This window comes from Lagopus muta, chromosome 1 (genome assembly GCF_023343835.1).
Source record: "Lagopus muta isolate bLagMut1 chromosome 1, bLagMut1 primary, whole genome shotgun sequence".
Taxonomy (NCBI): Eukaryota; Metazoa; Chordata; class Aves; order Galliformes; family Phasianidae; genus Lagopus; species Lagopus muta.
In genome coordinates this window covers 50194369-50213075 of record NC_064433.1, presented here as the reverse complement: position 1 = coordinate 50213075, position 18707 = coordinate 50194369, and the positions used below count along the sequence as shown (strand labels likewise).

The following is an 18707-nucleotide window of genomic DNA, read 5'->3' as shown; positions in this document are numbered from 1 at the left end:
GTCCTGGGCAACCTGATCTGAATGTGTATGTTTGGTGGCCCTGCTAGGCAGGGGGGTTGGAACTACATGATCCTTGGGGTCCCTTCCAACCCGGGTGATTCTGTGATTCTGTGTGATTCTGTGATTCCTATGCCCCAGCTAGGTTTAAACAGCTCTGTGAGTTCTGTTGGCTTCACCTGTTACTCATCAGTTAACAGTCAGTCCTGTCTGGAATGACCACCTTGTCTGATGGTCTCATGCTCTGCCTTCCTTGCAGACCAGTTCTGCTTAGGTCTTGATCCCTCCTTGCAGTAAGAGGTTCCTCCAGGGCTAACCGGAAGAAAGGGCTTTGGCCAAGGGTGTTTATAAAAGATCCGGTCCCAAAGCAGATTAAGAGCGGTTTAAGCATGCCAGGGAAGGTTGTCCTCCCTGAATGCAGAAATCCACCACTGTGGGCAGGGGGTGGGGAGTCCCGCCTGCCTGGCCACGTGCCCCACCACCCTCGCTGGTGGCACCCGAGAGGCCGCAGCTTGTCTTTCTGCCTTACCTTTGATTCTGTTATGTAAGAGGCCTTTCTCTATTAAAAAAGAAAACACACACGCGTGCATCTTGTGCCATTCCTGCTCAGTGGATAAGCGCTTGGGACAGGGATGTTTACCTGCACTGACAACCCCACCCCCAGCTGCCACTGCTATTCCTGGCAGCAAAGCTCCGTGCTGCGGGGCTTGCTTAGTGGCATTAGCCTTTTGAGGTGTCGCCTTCTTGCACTTTGGTAGCAGCTTGGAAGAGCTATTATGTGCCACTGCCCCAGCTTTACTGCCCACTGAAGGTGCTCAAGAGGGAGGTGATCACAGCCAGTACATGGCAGCAGGACGTGACCCAATGATAGCTATGAGCTACAGCATCTCTTAAACCTATTCCCAGCTTGCCTGGCGTGCCTGCTCCCATGACTATTACAAACTCCCTGGTTTGCGTGTCCCAGGGGCAAGGCAAGCCCAGACTAGGTATGGCAGCTGCCCTTGATCCTTCCAAGAGCTGTGCCATTCAGGACTGTGCTATCCTGCTATTCCCGACCCTGGGAATGGCGTAAAGGAAACACTGACACCAGACCAGAGCATACCAGAGATGATAACAAAGAGTCTCTAATTGTGTTCTGTATTGTGACAATGCAGAAAGAAAAGGAGAGTCCTTCGCAGCCTCTTCAAAATATATTTTTCAGGGCTGGTTTGGAGGTAGGGGGAAGAAGATTCTGGTGGTTGGGCTGCACTGAGCCTGCGTTGTACCAGCATGGTGCAGGACACAAGTAGACATATCTCTGTGTAGGTATGTGGACATATGTACATGAGGACCAGCTATTCTTAGTCTTTCACCCTTTTATCTCTTACATTTGCTTTTGTCTTTTTTTCAATCCACGTTCCATCTACACTCCCACGCTGAGTTACACACAAACCAGGCCAGTAATTTACATCCCCATTTCTCTTTCCTGGCTAAAAACTGTCCCTCTCCACTGTCTGGTCGGCATTGCAGCCAGCTCGTGCCAACACCTCCCCATCCGCCTCAGGACACCTGCCTCCCTCCCCACTCTGCTCATCCTCCACATGGTTGGCCTCCTCATTGGCTGCCACCATGGCCTTGTCAGTGCCATGGGCTGGCTGGTGGTTATCGCTGCTATGCTCCTCGGCTTCCTGCACATCAGACTCAGCTTCTTCAGTGTCACTCCCACCACCTGCCGAAGGGTTTTTCTCTGGGGGAGGTGTCTTCTTCCCTCGGTTCAGGCAGCAGTAGGTGGCCATGGCCAGGAAGAGAGCGGAGAGCACCACCTCTGAGCCCGCCAAGTAGAAGATCACCTCGTAGTTCTTGAGAGCGTCAACCAAGCGGCCTGGAAGTTGGAGAAGAAACAAGGAGGTTAGCCTCAGTCTAAGCATTCCTGGATGGACAGACCAGCACCACTGGGCAGCACCTGGGGACCCATTTCTGAAAGGAAGAGCAGGAAGCCTGGATATCTGAAATCATCCTGGGTAAGGAGATGGGCAACCGGGAGTCATGCTGTGCCACCAAGGTCACTACTTTAAGAGTGTGGGTTTGGTGCTTTCCCATGCTCTGACAAGGCTAAGCAATGCTGACGCACTGATATCATGGTGTCAGGCTGTGATGGGCCATCTTCTTGCCAAGATGAGATCAGCCTCTGAGGACAAGGCTTCCTTGGAGGGCACACACCTCTGCCAAAGAGATATCTCTTCTTTCACAGAGAAGGTGTTGAGGCACTGGCACAGACTGCCAGAGAAGCTGTGGATAGAAGCTGTGGATGTCTTATTCCTGGAGGCATTCAAGGCCAGATTGGATAGGGCCCTGGGCAATCTGATCTAGTGCTTGCTCTAGTCGTTGGCAGCCTGTCCATGACAGGGGGGTTGGAACTAGGTGATCTTTGAGGTCCCTTCCAACCCTAGCCTTTCTACAATCCTATGTTCTCCCAAATGTCTCAAGGCTGACAATGGAAAGAGAGTTCCACTGTAATCCCACTGTAAGATAGCATTTGCCAAGCTGAGATGGGGCTGTGATGGCCAAAAGCTTCATCCCAGTCCTGCATTCTCCTGCCAGCAGATGTGACCCCTGGCCCCGGCTGTAATGAAACCAGCCCTGCATTCACAAACAGCGAATTCCTTAGCAGGTGAATGTGCCCCTTTCACCCCAACTGGACAGCAAGTGTGGATTGTATGCAGCTTATCCTACAGCGAGCCCCTCAGCCCCATACAGGGGGAAACAGCTCAGGAGGATTACACCAAACAAAGACACTTTGTTCAAGCCCTTTCTTTCAGTCAAGCGGCTGTGCCAAGTCCAAGCTATGGGGTTTGCAAGCACCCTCAAGCTCATATACAAGCAGATCTTGCAGCAAAGTCCCTCCAGGGTGGGGAAATAGGAGCCCCCTAGTCCATGTGACTGTGCTCCATCAGTGATCCTGCTCCATCTCTGTCCCAGCTTGTACTCACACAGTGCCAAAGCACAGGTGAACGGAGGAGGGAGTCCCACCCCCCATGATGGCCCACAGTCATTTGACCACTGACTGATGTGTGGGGTGGTGGCCTTGAAGATACAGCCTCCACTACCTGCTCTGTGTGTCCTGGCTTTGCTGCCTCAGTGTCTTCAGACTCCCCTTGTCATTCTTGAAGTTTCCTGACCTGGAGAAATTTCATCCACGGTAGTATCCTACACCCTGTTCTATACAAGAAACCATTTGACCTTAAACTCTGTCAAATAACATGTAAGAGGGCAGGCCAGCATGGAAAACACTGTAACAGCAAATGCTTCATGTGGCTATACAGACCGTTTTGGCAGCCTTGATTGACACCAACACGCTGGTACCTTGGGCTGGGGCTAATGCAAATTGAAATCACCATTCACAGCATCAATCAATCAAAATGCCACAGACATCAAGGAGAACTTGAAATAATCTTGTCCCCCTGAAGACTCTCACGGGATTGCTTGCAAAATGTGCCTGACCCTAACCACAACATGATTTGATGCAGTGTTCACAGTGAAGACAGAAACATGGATCCCAGCATGAAAGAGGGAGAAGTGTCACCGATGAGGACTGAGGGACTCTAGAAGTCGTGCCATTCTGTATGCCTGCCATTGCTGAGATCTCTCAGGAAAGCAGAAGGAAATATCACTTACCATTTTCTTCCCTGGCTCAGCTGCAGTGCATGAAGGCAGGCCAGGAGCTCTCACTTCAGAGAGCTTTCAGGGGAACTTTGAAATTGAGAAGTGGGGCCTTTATTCAAGGATTGTGACCACATCCAATACCAACAATACTGTGGGATGGCAGCAAAACTAACCACCTGCATTTTGCAGCACAAGACCTACCTGCAGAGGGTGGACCAATGAGCACAGCAAAAGCCTCGATAAGTAGGACCAGCCCGATGGCACTGGAGAACTTCTGGGAGCCAACGATGGCCATCAGCACCTCGAATTGCAGAGCCCCTACCATGCCGTAAGAAATGCCGAAAAAGACACAGAAGATGACCAGCCCCGTGTAATTGCTAGCCCTGGCACTGCAGATGTCTGTCAAGCCGTTGAAGAGCATAGAGAAGCTGAACAGGTATGCCACGTGAGGGCGGACCCACTTCAAGCCTGCCACCATGCCACACGCTGGCCGGGCAAAGATGTCGATGAAACCGATGATGGAGAGCAAGAATGCGGCCTCTGTGTCTGGTACTCCTGTGTCCTTGGCGTAGTTGACCAGCAAGATGGGGGGCACGAAGAGACCCAAGACCAGGATGAACTTTGAGACAGTGTAAATGATGAAGCCTCGGTTGGAAAAGATGCTGAAATCCAACAGCTTCTTTCCTTTCTTGGGCTTCTTTTTGGCTTTCTTGGCTTTCTTGGTTCCATCAGTGGTGCTGATGCCCTCCTCTGACTTGCCTCCCATGGGCAGCATCTCCTTGGCTTCATATTTGTCCTGAACTTTCTCCATTTTCCTCTTCATGCCTGTATCCAGGGGTCTCATGACTGCCCCACAAGTGCAGCAGTTGAGTAGAAGGCCCCCCATGATGAGGAACCCTCCTCGCCAACCAAACTTCTCCAGAAGCACTTGCCCCAATGGAGAGAGGGAGGAAAGGAAGACAGGGCTCCCGGCAGCAGCCAGTCCATTGGCAAGAGGCCGACGTTTGTCAAAGTAGGTGCCCAGCATGATCAGTGAGGGCTGGAAGTTCAACGCCATACCCAGACCTATGAGAGGGTGAGAGCCGGGAGAGAGGGATGGAGTGCAAGGAGGTGAGACATGTCTTACAACAAGCAAAAACCCACCCTAAACTGCCCTAGTCCTGAAGTCCTTCCCCACAAGCCTCTTCTCCACTGGAAAAGATGGGCTAACAGCCTGTCTATTGGAACTGTATTTGAATCTAATATCTGCGACCACATTTAGACATGATCTCTGCCTTAAACAGGATCTTTGTCCCAATACCACTATATATTCTTGCCACTCCGATTGCCGTGATCACTGGGCATTGATTGCCTTTCTTCTGTCCCTCTCTCCTGACTGTTTACATTCAGCAGATAAACCTCCTACAGTGCAACATTCGAGACTAGATGCCTCCTGTGAGCAGGTGTAAATAGTTTGAGAGGTGACCTGATGCCAGACATGGCAATGCTAAAGGGCGATACAGTGCACTCTTGGCTCTTCCATCGGTGTGCCCCCCTATTCCTGGGGTTCTCACCTGTCAGCACACCAGCTGTCAGATAAAGCTCAATGATGTTGGTGGTAAAAGATGCCAGAATCATCCCAGAGGAAGCTAGCAGCCCTCCAATGAGCATCACAGGCCGGCAGCCAAACTGGTTCACCATGATGCTGCATACTGGTCCTGGGAGGAAGCAGAGAAGACAGAGTAGGATTTCAGAAGGAGAAGATAGACAGGACATGTGGGAAGGGGCAGTGTGCCCAAACAGGGCACTGGGGAAGATGAAACTCTAACGGCAGAGATTACTGCTTGGCTGTTTAGCTACACAGTCCCTGGACCTGGCCAAGGGATGGAAGTCCTGGTGTGGAGATCTTTGCCCTGCCCTGCCTTCAGCTCCCTGTTCTCTGGGAACAATAAAGGACTTGGTGCTTCAGCAAACATCATGGACAGCAGGGTGACCCCAGAGATCTTCTGGGGCAAAGGAGATAGAGACATGAAGTGTACCACGCATCTAGTTGAATGTAGCAAGAGAACTGTCTTCAGCACACTGGTTTCTGATGAGGCCATTGAGTGTGCTCATAGGGACATGGTTTGGAACTCTGTAAGGGCAGAGGAGGCACAGGTTGGGTAGGGAGAGTTATATCCAAGCATCACCTGTTCCATAGAGCATGGCCAGCATGATGGATGAGATCCAGGCCGTGTCACTGTAGCCCACATGGAAATCTTTCATGAGCTCCTTGAAGTAGACACTGACAGCTTTCGGGAAGGCATAGGAGAAGCCAGTGATCACAAAGCAGCCAAAGAGAACGATCCAGCCCCAGCCGCCATCTGGGGGCTTCACAGGAGCTGGGAGCTGCCCTTCCTCTGGGTCAGCTCTCCCCATTGTCTAGCCTGGGTGGGGAAAGGCAGGCCGGGATGAGGTAGGGTGACACAGGGAGACAGCAAGAGATCTGCAGATTCTGCAAGAGAAAAGCATAGCAGGCAAACATTTACTACAAGGTCTCCCTCCATGTCCTCCGTATACAGCCCTCATGTTCCTTTCCCTGCTACAAGAGACCACACTTGGAAAATGGGTGAAGGTTGAGAGCATGGCAAACCTGTGGCAGTGGTTATTTGCGTGCCAGAGAGATTAGGGCTCCATACCTATCCAGAGGGGCCACAACAAAGTCAAAGGGGGGAGAAGGAGGGAATTAGAGGATATGTCTTGTGAGTTGCTCTCAGGACTCCTAAGCTGCACAAGAATTTTGCTCCAGTTGGCTGCTGTAAGAATGCATTTCTCATTTCTCCCCTAGGTACTGAGTTTCTGCCATACCCCTTCCAACACCAAGCACTACCTCAGTTTCTTCAGCATCAAAGCTTATTTTCACACCTGCATGCACAGTTATCACTGATCTTTGATTTGCTACTCCCCAGTAGTATCAGAAGGTATCAGCACACAAAATGACACCAAATGGTCTTGGCTGATGGCTTTAATCAGGCATCTGACCAAGGGTAACCTGCAGAAGTTAAGGTGGATTAAGAGTCATCAGCCACCCCAGTGGTCTCCCTCCTTCCTCCTCCTGGGGTTTGTTTATGCCAGCACCCAGTGTCTGCCACAGCCACAGTACATTGCAGCACAGCAGTCCCAACCTTCAGGACCCCATCAGCCACAAAAAAGGGGAGGACTGAGGCAGCTCTTGCAGGTGGCAATACCCTAATAACTCTCAGGGACTGTGGCAATGGGCAGAGGCATGAATTGAGACCAGCCTGCAAAAAAAAGAAAAGACTCATTGCTAGCATGAAAAAGTTAATTACACACTCTACAAACACACATACCTTCTCCTCACCCCTTTCTGGTGGTATTCTGACCACTGGAACCAGCACAATCAGACTGAGCACAGCCCCATAGAATCATCAACTCATTATGGTTGGAAAAGTCCTCCAAGATTATCTAGTCCAACTATCCACCCACCATCAGTATTGCCCACTAAACTCAGCTTCAGCCCTTACCTGTCCTTGCCCCTCTCCCAACCGAACCTGGTTACAGCCAAGCAAAAGTTGACCCATTGCACAAGTGCACTAATGGCTCATCAGTGCTGTCCTCAACCACCACTACATCCACTGCACCTCAAATAAGAGCAGCTGCCACCAAGCATATCCCAACCCTTTTTGCCTGAGCCCCTCTTGCAGCCTCACTCTTCTCGCTCCTGTCCTCTGCCACAAATCAAGTCAATCAATTAGACCCTTTGCATTTCATCTTCCCAGCAAGAAAACATTTGTCCATCTGTGGGATCATTTCAGAGATTTCCACAGCATCACCTGTTAGTGATGAATCAACAGCATCTGAGCACGTTAGACAAATATCCACGGGTACTGCTTGAGCCTGGGCTGGATGGGTCCTGCAGCAGCCCCTTCCATGGCACAACACACCTATACAACAAGGTATGAAAGAGCATTTACCTGGCTGCAGCTCTATGCTGACCGACAAAGATGAGGTGCAGCTGAGCAGCTCACACGTGGAGCTCCCTCCAAGCCAACGTGCTGCAGCACAGCTCTGCTGGAGCTTTATCCCAGCTCTGAGCAGGCGGTTCAGAGCTGCCTCAATCATAACGCCCCGGTGCGCACGCGGGCTCCTCTGCTCACCGCTGCACATGGTGGTCACACCATGTACCCTGTACCTGCCTCTGCATACGCTACAGCTTGCTATTATTTTCTCCACAGTTAAGGAGCTTTATTCATGGGTAAAAATACCCTGCACTAAAGCTCATCAGCACAGGCAGCAGCACTTGCCCTGGGCATCGCATGCAGGTAGGCCCATAGTGAGCACTGCCACGGGTCTAGCTGCAGCTGGAGAGGTCTAGCTCCAGGTCAGGAGACTTGCACCAGCACCAGAAGTTACCAACCCCGACCAGGTGAAGGCCACTGCAGAAAAACCCCATTGTACCAGGAAAGCTGCACCACTACCAGCATCCAGGAGCGTGCACACAAATATGAGGATGTCTCTTGGATAGGCTGGGAAGGGTTTAATAAATGCAAAAGGCCACAGTTTTTGCCAGTAGCCTACAAAAACCACCATGGGAAAGCTTTCACTAAAGAGTGAAATGAGTACAGGCCTTCAGAAGCTGTAATGCGTGCTCAGATGCGAGCACCCCTCTGTATCACTGACCTGTGCAATGAAGCGATGAGTGCCAAAGACCCCAGAGACCGAGCAGGTCAGTCCAGCTGGTACTCCCTGGCTCTGGACGAGTGTGCCCGGTCAGATGGCCCCACAGGTTCTTCGTTCCATGGTGGGCACGCCGTCAGCAGGGCACAGGGTGACAGCTGCAGGAGTCTCTTGTGCCCTGCTACTTTCTTCAGGGGCAGCCACGTCCTCACTGCAGAGCTAATCCCCCTTTCAGCCTGCTTTCCTCCAGCTCCAATGCCACCCTCTGCAGAAGGGATGCCCCACGCAAGGGACCCCCTTGCCTCCTCTGGGTGGATGCAGGCAGTGTGGATGTGGGTCAGTGGCTGATTATGGCTTCAGGTTGATGAAGACCAGCAGGTGCTGAGCATGCAGAACGCACTTCTCCACTTTTAAGAGGCTTTTCCAGCCAATAGGGAGGAGGCTGCCTGTCGCAGCCCGAATCCCACAGTAATCCCATAGCCTGCCAAGGGGCTCCTCACTGATCTCCCAGCAGAACTGGGCAGGTTGGGAGGGGACAAAGGAGGAAGAGGAGTGCTGTGATGGGCTGAGCAGGACACTGGGTGCAGGGGGAGAACATAGCAGAGATCCATGTTTCAGTGAGGAGCAAAACAGGAGATGGGTGCCCCCAGGTGCCCACTACCTCTTCCATGCTCTGGACTGGGGCAAAGCCAAGGGGCACATGCCCAGCAGAGAGTGAAGATCAGGTGGAGCAGCTGAGGGATTGCCATCGTCCATGGCTGGAAGAGCTGCTGGGACATCCATCCCACCCTCAGCATCCTCCCCAAAACAAAACCCCTACATGGGTGCCATTCGATTGCCACCACGATTCCCAGCCACACACAGGGGAGCCCATTCCCCTGCAGGCTCAAGGGCAGGGTTTTGGGGCCCACATGTTAATCCTCCCAAGCCTCTTAGTCCCTGTGCCCCATCAGTGGGGAAGGAGGCACATGCGGGGCCCGCAGGTCTTGGCAGTGCTCGCAGCCAGGGTTTAATTTCTATTAATAAGGTTAATCGGCTCAGGCCTGGGCTGCTGCTTGCGCTCCCTTCCTGGGAGGGAGGGCAGCCCAGTTCCAGGGCCAGGATGGCGGGGTCTGAGAAGATGGCCGCCAGGCCTTATCCTCCAGCCTGAGGCCTACCAGGCGCTGAGGGGACCAGGAAGCAGGGTTGTGCTGCCCTCCAGTGACAGCAGAGCCAGGGCTGGCTGGTGAGGCCTGGCAGAGGGTCAAGCAGCCCCCATCCCCTGGCTGTTAGGGGAGCCACGTCCTCCTCTCCATGCCCTCTGAGCATAGCAAAGGCCTGGCTGCTGGAACAGCTATGGAAGCAGCATGGTCTGTTTTATTTCAAAATGCTTTCTCCACAGGACAACTGGTGGAAGGGTAGGATAGTGACACTGGGCTCTATCACCTCCTTCCCTGTGCCCAGGAGCTGACTGGCCAGGGAAGGGGTCAGCTAGTGGTGAAGAGGGGCTGAAACCAACATGGCTGACAAAGGGGCCAAGAGCCCTTCAGCCAAGTCACATCACTGGCAGCTTAGTGGCAGCCACCTCCGTCTGGGATTCATTTTTCCAGCAGCAAAATCTGGCAAGTGTTCTTCTCCCAGACCATCAGAATTTCCCCACCACCACCCCTCAGGCCGCCATCACCAGGCTTCTCCCACTCAAGCACAACAACATCACACAGGGGTGGAGGGCAATCCAAAGAGGGCCTGCTGTTGGCTACAGCATGCCAGACAGCCATGAGACAGGTCCTCATGTCCCAGAGGGAAGGGAGGGAGAGAGGTCGTTCTGTGAGCGGTAGCATGAGGTCACTGCCCAATAGGGGTTGCAGCCCGTCACTCCTATGCCTTCCTCTTCCCTGCATGACCACTTCATCGGATAACGGGTGCAGAGCGATCGTTGGTGATCGTGGGACGTAGCTTGACTGTGGCAAAGGGGTTGGTACCTCTGAAAGGGAAAAGGAGACAGATCACATCAAGCAAAATGGTCTGGAAAGACCATGCTGGAGAGCTGATGACCAAGCAAGAGCTGTTAAGTCTTCTATAGTAATAGCACTGTAATAATGCCATTCTTTCTGGTGGTTCCAGAGTGCAGCCCTATGTTTCACTCTTACCTTGGGAAGAGTTCAGGTGGCTGGTCAAATACTCCTGGTTTCTGCAGTGAAAAGAAAGGCAACTGTGAGTTATCTGGAGTGGGGGAGGGAATGGAGAGACAAAAGTGGATCAGGGGACACTGCACACTTGAAAGAAGATTTTGCAAAAAGCTTGAGTGAATTAAGAGCCCAAGCCCTACTAACAGGGCTCTGACTCCTTATTCATTCAAATGTTGCATATTACCTGTGGTGGTTGGCTGTCTCTACACCACAGGTTCTCTGTTCCCCTAGGACACTTCCCTTTGTTTTGAGGAAGAAGGGAGATGCCTCAGATCCCCTAAGTGTCATGTCTGAAGAGCACAGCAAACAGGGCCAGTCCGGTCTACATTCCACCCTGCCAGCACAGCCAGAGATGCCCCCTCATGTTGCCCACCCACTCTAGCAAAGAGCTCGTTGTCAGAGTCCTCACACGCTCCCTGCACCTGCAGGGGAATGCAAGAGTGCTGGTAACCCTGCCCTCCATATGTATTGTTTAAATGTGAACCAACCTGAAGGAGAAAGACAGAGCCGGGTCCTGTGACCCTTATCCTTGGCCAGTAGATGATGAAGGATCAGTGACAACTGTGATGGCCTGCTAATGCACACCACTTTCTGTAGCTGGTGGCAGACAAGAAAGCTCTGTATTCCAACTGGGAATAGCAACAAGCATTTACTTGCTGCTGGAGGATATCTGGGGCAGAAATTTAGAGCAAGGCTGAGTCTTTCCAAACTTCTAATGAGGTTCAGTTGTTTTGCCACCAAAATTTAAATGCTCCACATACATCATTGTTCAATCTCAGGTCTATCCCTATACTCTAGCCTTGGAGATGGATGGAAATCAGTAACCCAGAGGCCATAGAATTTAGAGCCCATTCCCCTCTGTGCTGTGCAGCCTGAGGCTTCCTGAAACCATGGAACAGGTCATGAAAGGGAAAATGAAAGCCTAATTAAATGTGTTCCAGTCTTTTGAGCCATCCAGTTTCCTACGACTTCACACTGCCTAGAACCAGTGACTAGAAATGAGGTTTCCTAGCCTTGCAGGCAGCACCATTCTTCCCTCTCCAACCAGAGGTCCTCATTTTCAACTGTCCTCCACTTTAACTTTGACTATTTTCACCAGTGAATTCCTCATAACTGGAAGCAATGTTACATGGAGAGTTTAATTCCCAACTTGCCATCTGTGAGCTATGAGTTGAAAATTCCTTGTTCTAAGACTCTCCAAAATGGCTGTGCTCTCAGCCTTTACCCTCAGTTCTCTGCCTATTCCAGCTTCAAGCCTTGCTCAAATTTGGAAGAGGACCAATGAAACTGTTCTCCATTCACTGAAGGGAGAAGAAGGATGGCATCTCTGTCAGCTGGTAAGCCACCCCCAGCCCAGCCTGATCACTCCATGGTCCTACTATTAGCAGAAAGAGGTGCTGCCCCGGAGCCACCAGAAATCAGGCTGGGAAGTCATGGAGAAAAGGACTGAACTGAAGGGGCCCTGGTGAGCAAAAAACAGAGAAAAATGAGAAGGGCAGGAGCACAAAGACAGTCCCTGGAAGAGGAAATCCAGGCACTGAGGATCTGCACGGACAAAATTGACTGTAGGAACACCAGGACATGGTTGCATGAGAGCAGACTGGATGAGAAAGGCCAATGCTAACAAGCCATCTAATCTCGGCAAGGGAAGAGGGCACATGTCAACATCTCACAAGCATTTTTCCTTCTCACTGCAGAAAAGGATGGAAGCCAAGTACCATTGGAAGGATGTACCTCCCTCCACTTATATCAGTCAGCCCTCCTGCACTCACCTTCGTACCACCTGATGTCACTGGCCCACTCTGGTGACTGCCGGCACCCACCGGTGCAGGAGGTGGGTTTGGCACAGCAGCTTGGGCAGCAGCAGACCAGCTAGAGGAAGAAACGCTGGGATGGTCCAAGATGTCATCCATACTGTGACTGCTCCGGAGTGGGAAAGACCTGAGCAAGAAGGGAAAACAGTGAGAGGAGAGCCAAAGAGCAAGGAATGGGGAGCAGCACAGGTGCCAGCCACAGAGACATCTTTGGAGAAATAATGCAGCCTGCACCTGAAACAGGCACCCTGCTAGTGTGAAAGACTTACGAGGTGGCAGGCACTTCGTTTTCTTGCTGGCCAGCTGCCCTCCTCTTACCTGACAGGCGGCTCCTCCATGTCCCTCGCATCCTCCAGAGGCTTGACGTAAGCTTCAGGGAACCAGCCACATCTGAGACACAGAAAGAGAGATGAATGAGTTCCAGGCAAACCAGTTTGTGGGTCTGTCTACACCCATCCCACACATCAGCTGAGCCTCCACTGCTGGAGCTATCATGTGTGATAGCGTTCAGCACATCTTTCACCCCTAGGTGGGGCAAGACAGTCCTTGGGAAGCCACGGAGCAATGGTATTTTCACCTTTTGCTTTGCACAGGACTCGCTTGTCTCAGAAGCTATGCTCTATTCCCCAGGGCAAAGCAGCTGCACCTCAGAACTCTATCAGAAGTAAGGCACTACTCTTGCTCATCTTGCATCTGAGTGACCCAGAGCATGGGGCGTTGGCTTCACCAACAAGTGTCAGCTGCTAATGCCACAGGGAGTAATTCAGTAAGCGCTGGGTGCAGCAGTTTCCATGCCCTGTCTGTCCTGGAGCTGAGAAATGCCAGGCCTCTCAGGTAACTCCAGCAGTTCACAGCTGGCTCCCATGGCAGGAGCCACTCAGCCATGCGAGCCGGGAGGTATCACCAGGGCCCTGGCTTTGGTCACCCATCCTCACCCTGCCTCACTGCTTCTCCTGCTCAAGCAGGCTGGGGGCATGGCACAGGAGAGACAAAAAGACAAAGCCCATTTACTGCACCGAGGTCTGACGTACACGGATGAGCCCTCCAGCTTGCCGTACAGCCAGCCGTTCTGCGCCTCTGGCATCAGCACTGTGATGATATCCCCAGGATCGAAGCGCAGCAGGGTCCGGTTGGCCCCCGTCGTGTGGGGCGCGATAGCCTGCGCTCTCACTGTGCCGCTCCTCCGCCTGCCTTCACTGCTGCTGCTGGCCTCACCAAAGGAACCAGAGCGGGAGATGCGGCCAGCAGGGACCAAACCTGCAGAGAGGCATTAGAGGGGTCTGGATAGAACTCAGCATCCTCCTGCAAGAACCCATGCTGCCTCAAGAACACCAGCGCTACGTGGTCGTTGGCCAGATATCTAGGCCACAGTGCTGCAAAAGGCTGCTGACCCTCTTCCTGACCCTGCTGTAGAATATGGGACATTTTTGTTTCTCTCGCTCTTATTTATTACTTGAAAAGAGTTTAAGCAGAAATGTGTGATGAACGAGAGGCAGTTGAGTCCTGGATGGACTCCACTCTGAAGGCTGAGCTCCTCCCCGTTTCATGCATCACTGTCCTCCCCAGCTCCCCATGTACTGACCTCCCACTATGCCCGGGGATGTGGCTGAGGACCCACTGTTTAATAGACGTGGTCCCTCCCTGAACCCAACCCTGTTCCCAGAGAAGCCCAAGCACCGTCTCCCAGCTCCTGGACATGAGACATACTGGCTGATGGTGTCCTCTGTAGCGGTCGCCTGGGGACCTCTGGTTGAGGAGACAGTCTCATATCTGGTGGTTCCTGAGAGAAGATGCTGGACCTACTCCCAGCCACAGAAGAAACAAAGTCTCCAAGGGATCTCTGCTGGAAGGAAAAGAGTCTGAGTGCACAGCCACTGAGGAAGTGCCAAACAAGAGGCACCCCCAGAATCAACATATTCCTCCATCACAACCCATACGTATGCTTTCCTTCATCTTGGCCAGAGGATGGAGAGGCAGGGAGGCTGCCACAGCCTGGCCTTGCCCTGCAAGCTCAGAAGGGCAGAGCAGCCTTGCCACCACCATGGTGAAGGCTGTCCACGTGCTCCTCACCGTCTCCAGGTGGGTAGGCGTGAGCTGGCCCGATGGATAGCTCTGGCCATGGGAGCTGGTGAGCAGGCCCTGAACATGGCTGTTGGTGGGGTTGCGGCTGGCCTCCAGCTGCTCCTTCCACTGTGGTGCCTTAGTCTGGATCACGCCTCGGGCCTGGAAAAAGAGAGGAAATAGGCAGCAATGGGCATGGCATTCAGCTCCTCACCAGCCATACTCCTCCAGCTGAGGACAGTCAGTCTGGACCCCAAATCCCCACCTGATCCACGCACAAAACACTGCTCTGACCTAAGGGGTCACCAAGCCCTGGGTCTCTCCTGCCTGCATGTTCCCCTCCAGCCACCCAGCTCTGCTCCCCAGGGCCGTACCCTGCTGTAGAACTGGAGGAGAGTGTTGTAGAGCATCTGGTGCTTGTCAGCCAGGAAGCGGTAGCGGCGTTTCTCCTCCAGCTCAGCCTCCCGCTGGCTGTTGGAGAGGAACGCCTGCATCTCTGAGCGCAGCCGCATCACGTTCTCCTGGGTCATGGGGGAAAGGAGGAAGAGGTCAGTGGAAATACAGCATTCAGAAGGAGAAACAATGAAATGGGTGGTCATGGCTACCAGCTTCCCAGCAGAGAGGAGCTAGAGCACAGGGACCATGTGCTTGCACACTGAGGCTTGCTAAATGAGGCAAAAGCTTGGCAGGTTCTGCACGATTGAGTTCCACAGGTTAGCAGGACCTTGTAGAAGAGGAGTTTCCTCTTTTCCAGATAAGCCTGCTGGCTTTTGGCTGTCAGGGATAATCTCTTGGTTTCGCAGGAAGGGCAGAGCTGCTCTTACCCAGCTCTGCTTCCTGCAACCCCTGCCCACCTTCATCTCTCGGGCATTTTTATCACGGGCCCTCTCCATCCTCCAGAGCTCTGCCGTGCACTTCTCCAGGTTGTTGGCTTTGCGCCGGTACTCCAGCTCGTACTGCTTCTGGCTCTCCTGTCAGGTAGAAAGCAAGTTCAGTGAGGAACCAGGGACATTACAGCCCATAAGAGGAGAAAATAAGCCTCTCCCCCACCTCCTGCATGATGTCTTAGGTGGCAGAGAAACAAGCAGGGCCAAGGAGAGGAAGGGAATCAGCACTCACACTGATGAACTGCACATCCATTTTGGAGTTCTTCTCCATGTGCTGCAGTAGGTCCACGTGGAATGTCTGAGCCTGGAAGAGAGAAAGGTTGGATATTGGGAAAATTTTATTCTCTGAAAGAGCTGCAGTGGCACAGGCTGCCCAGGGAGGTGGTGCAGTCACTGTCCCTGGGGGTGTTCCAGAACTGTGTGGATGTGGCACTGAAGACATGGTCAGTGGGCATTTTGGGGATGGCAGTTAGACCAGGTGATCTTAGAGGACTTATCCAATCCTAATAATTCTGCAATTGTATGATTCTACAAAGGAGACGTCACCCCCAAACCCATGCTGTGTGAATTATGGGAAGGCTGGCTCGCAGAATTGTGAGAGCCATGGAAAGGTTGGCGCACAGAACTCACAGAACCAGAGGGCCCCTTGCCAGCTGGCCCCAAAAGAAAAGCCAAAAATGGGCACTCTGGGGTTGCTGTGGAGCAGCCCTGCAGCCTGGGTGTGTACATTTGGTACCCGCCTTTGGTCCACAGCACAAGGCTGGAAAGATTGGCATTCCCTGAGGGTGGTGACAGTCCCCAAAGAGCACCAAAAATGGAACAGCAGCAGGCTCTGGGCATGGCAGCTCTGCAATACACCTCTGTCACGTGAAGCAGGGATGGCAGGGAGGCAGCACCTGCCTGCAGAGACTGAGAAGGAAATGCCAGCAAGCTGCAGGATGTGAAGTCCCTATTTGTCCCCACTTGCACACCAGCCCCAAGGAAAACCACTCACCACAACTTCTAAATCAGAGCTCAGGAGCCTCTGTGTGTCAGACATCTGCATCAGGATTTCACCTTCAGAGAAAAGAGAAGGGAGAGGGTGGAAAAACACCATGGCTGTTTCCTGGTGAGACCAGGGAGGTTGAGCAGCAGTGTGCCACCGCAGCTGATATGTGGGTGTGAAAGTCCAATAGTGTATGGCTCTCTGCATCTCCAGAGGCTGAGAGCCCTCATTTGGAGAATCTATCTTCCCTCAATAGCTGGAAAGGGACCAACTACTGGGGAAAACTCCTTCCTGGACAGCAGTGGCGTGTGTGAGAGCCTTACCCAGCACATGAGAGGTGGAGCTCTGCAGTGCTCGCTCCCCAATCTTTTCGATTGCCTTAAAGTAGGCTTCAGCTGCTTTGGATAATGCTGTGTGGAGAGGAGAGGAGAAGTAAGAATCTGACCTGCCTTCCCACCAGCCCCAGTGTGCAGGAGATTCACTCTATTTCTCTTATATAGGTCTCCCCCAATCTGTACCTGCTAACACCAGTGGGTCACAGAGCAGGAGGAAAGCTCAGGACGTGCCACGAGGTGAGACCAGCAGCGTCCCAGCACACAGAAGACACTCAGAAGAGAACCCACTCACCATGGAAGGCACGCAAGTAGTTGTTCCCCAGGTACACCAGGTTCTCCAGTGCAGGGTTAAACTGCTCCAGGATGCTCTGTGGACAGGCAGAAGCATGTTAATGCTGGTCTTCTCCATGTACCAGGTCAATGCCAGAGAGCAAGGTGGCTGCTGGAGAACCACACTGTCATCTAAAGATGGCTTTCTCCCTAGGGCCCCATGCTTCTTAGCTGCTGCAGACGTAGGGGGATCTCCCTGAGCCTGCACAGGTGAACGCCACCGTTTATCACTCAGGCACAAACATTATATTTCCTATCTGGGATCTGATGCACTGTCAACCTCAGCAGCTTGATAAGAGAAGGGATGGACTGCTTCAAATCAACACATCGCTTTTACCTGCTGATAAACCTATCAGAGAGTTTTATTGCTTACAGTATAGCAGCAGAGCAGAGGCTGGAATAAGGATTTTCACTTTTCCCAGCCCTCGCTACTTTGCTGCAGCACCAACATGCACAGGGAAGCATTAGTGAGATCAGACTGCTCTTTCCAGCAAGACAGAAACAGCCAACTGAACTGATTACTACCAGCAGCTGAGGAGCGTGACCGTTCCATAAAGGATCTCCAGATCCAACTGACTGCCCCATTTCTTCCAAGGTCTGCCATAAGACCCATGCCACTCTCCCCTCCTGGCAATCACCACTTCCAAACCCAGCCCAGAGCCCATAGGAGCTGCTGCAGCTCAGCCTGAGGACAGATTCAGCCCTCAGCTGTCCCCCCAGAAGAGTTTCCAGCAGGAATCAGCTCCTCTCCTCCCAGCTGCACATCTCCCCCAGGCAGACAGGAGCAGCATTCAGTGCCAGTACTCACCTTATAGATGGAGATGGTGGATCTGTAGGACAGGTCCATCTCCCCAGGCTTTTTCTCTCTCCCGCTGATGAGCAAGGAGCGAAGGAGAGTGTGAGATGCTGCTGGTCCAGAGGAGCCCTTCCACAGAGCTAGCTGGGTGGAGAGCCTGTTACTGGCAAGAAATGACAGCAGGAAAACACAGCTGTGGTACAAAGGGAACAGAGCACTGCTGGAGTTTAATAATTCACCAGCCAAGAGGTTGGAACTTGATCCCTGGATGTAACCAGACTCTGATGAGAGAGGAATCCTGCAACAGCCAGCAAGGGCACGTGACTGCCTCCTTGAATTATTGATTGCCAGCTCGGTGCCCAGCTCCCCCTGCCCTGGCACCTGCAGAGCCAGCCACCTGCCACAGTCACACCTCGCTTGCTGCCTCTGTCCCTCCCACCGCCCGCAGGTGGCTCGCTCAGCCTTCCCACGCTGCTGGAACATCCTCAGGTCCCACTGATCAGGAGATCCCTATAGGCTTGTGATCACAGGCAGCAAATAGGAGGGAGAAAAAAAGTGGAAAAAAAAACCAACCCACCTCCAAATAGGTTTCAGCTCTTCCCTTCACTTTAATCCCCCCACTCCCAAGCCTTCCTCCCACTCCCAGTCTCACCAAGGCTCTCCAGTGCCAGCACAAACTTGTGCTGAATGTCCCTGTTCTCCCTGCCTGCATGGACCCCAAGCACAGCATCACTATTGGGAGCCCTTGCAGATGGAGTTGGCTTATAAAAAAGGGTAGGAGAGATTATGTTCTCTCCATCCTAAGTTGTGGGAGCTGCTCCAAAGCCCCTGCACTGGCTGGAATCGATAAGCCCAACATGTAATGCTGTGTTCTGTAGGACAGCCAGCACACTCTCATCGTATGCATGCTCCCAGAGATGGCTCTGGACACAGATCATTCACCTACCCAGCCCATACAAAGGGTACAGCTCTGTGTCTCAAGGAGCTCAATTTGTGATTTTCTACTTGTAAGAAATTCAGACTGCAAGATCAGAAC

At 52.6% G+C, this 18707-nt stretch overlaps 2 protein-coding genes across 4 annotated transcripts; both read right to left on the bottom strand.

The window, feature by feature from the left end:
• Positions 1 to 1138: 1138 nt before the first annotated feature.
• On the bottom strand, positions 1139 to 9416 carry SLC16A8 (solute carrier family 16 member 8). Its single transcript, XM_048960044.1, has 5 exons — positions 8299 to 9416; positions 5808 to 6112; positions 5193 to 5336; positions 3841 to 4704; positions 1139 to 1858 (listed from the first exon to the last, which is right to left on the bottom strand). Exons 2-5 carry the CDS (start codon positions 6034 to 6036, stop codon positions 1467 to 1469), a joined length of 1629 nt encoding a protein of 542 aa, XP_048816001.1. The 5' UTR covers positions 6037 to 6112; positions 8299 to 9416; the 3' UTR covers positions 1139 to 1466.
• A 30-nt stretch (positions 9417 to 9446) lies between these two features.
• Positions 9447 to 18622, bottom strand: BAIAP2L2 (BAR/IMD domain containing adaptor protein 2 like 2). Of its 3 annotated transcripts, none has more exons than XM_048960017.1 (14): positions 17684 to 18622; positions 16838 to 16913; positions 16534 to 16620; positions 16220 to 16281; positions 15458 to 15529; positions 15193 to 15309; positions 14713 to 14859; positions 14348 to 14500; positions 13985 to 14120; positions 13309 to 13534; positions 12596 to 12667; positions 12236 to 12404; positions 10425 to 10465; positions 9449 to 10258 (listed from the first exon to the last, which is right to left on the bottom strand). In XM_048960017.1, exons 1-14 carry the CDS (start codon positions 18152 to 18154, stop codon positions 10183 to 10185), a joined length of 1905 nt encoding a protein of 634 aa, XP_048815974.1. In that variant the 5' UTR covers positions 18155 to 18622; the 3' UTR covers positions 9449 to 10182. The 3 variants fall into 3 exon arrangements, with proteins under 3 accessions (XP_048815992.1, XP_048815974.1, XP_048815982.1); XM_048960025.1 differs by having other exon boundaries at positions 9451 to 10258; positions 13985 to 14117; XM_048960035.1 differs by lacking the exon at positions 16534 to 16620 and having other exon boundaries at positions 9447 to 10258.
• Positions 18623 to 18707: the final 85 nt, after the last annotated feature.

Excerpts from the sequence above, each read along its gene's own strand:
- BAIAP2L2 (XM_048960017.1), bottom strand. The coding sequence starts at position 18,154 with ATGTTCCAGCAGCGTGGGAAGGCTGAGCGAGCCACCTGCGGGCGGTGG. Across the intron at positions 16,914-17,683 it reads CCACCATCTCCATCTATAAG|AGCATCCTGGAGCAGTTTAA; the intron begins GTGAGTACTGGC and ends GCCTGTCCACAG. Across the intron at positions 13,535-13,984 it reads ACAGAGGACACCATCAGCCA|GTTTGGTCCCTGCTGGCCGC; the intron begins GTATGTCTCATG and ends GCCTCTCTGCAG.
- SLC16A8 (XM_048960044.1), bottom strand. The coding sequence starts at position 6,036 with ATGGGGAGAGCTGACCCAGAGGAAGGGCAGCTCCCAGCTCCTGTGAAG. Across the intron at positions 4,705-5,192 it reads GACAGCTGGTGTGCTGACAG|GTCTGGGTATGGCGTTGAAC; the intron begins GTGAGAACCCCA and ends ACCCTCTCATAG. Across the intron at positions 1,859-3,840 it reads CATTGGTCCACCCTCTGCAG|GCCGCTTGGTTGACGCTCTC; the intron begins GTAGGTCTTGTG and ends TCCAACTTCCAG.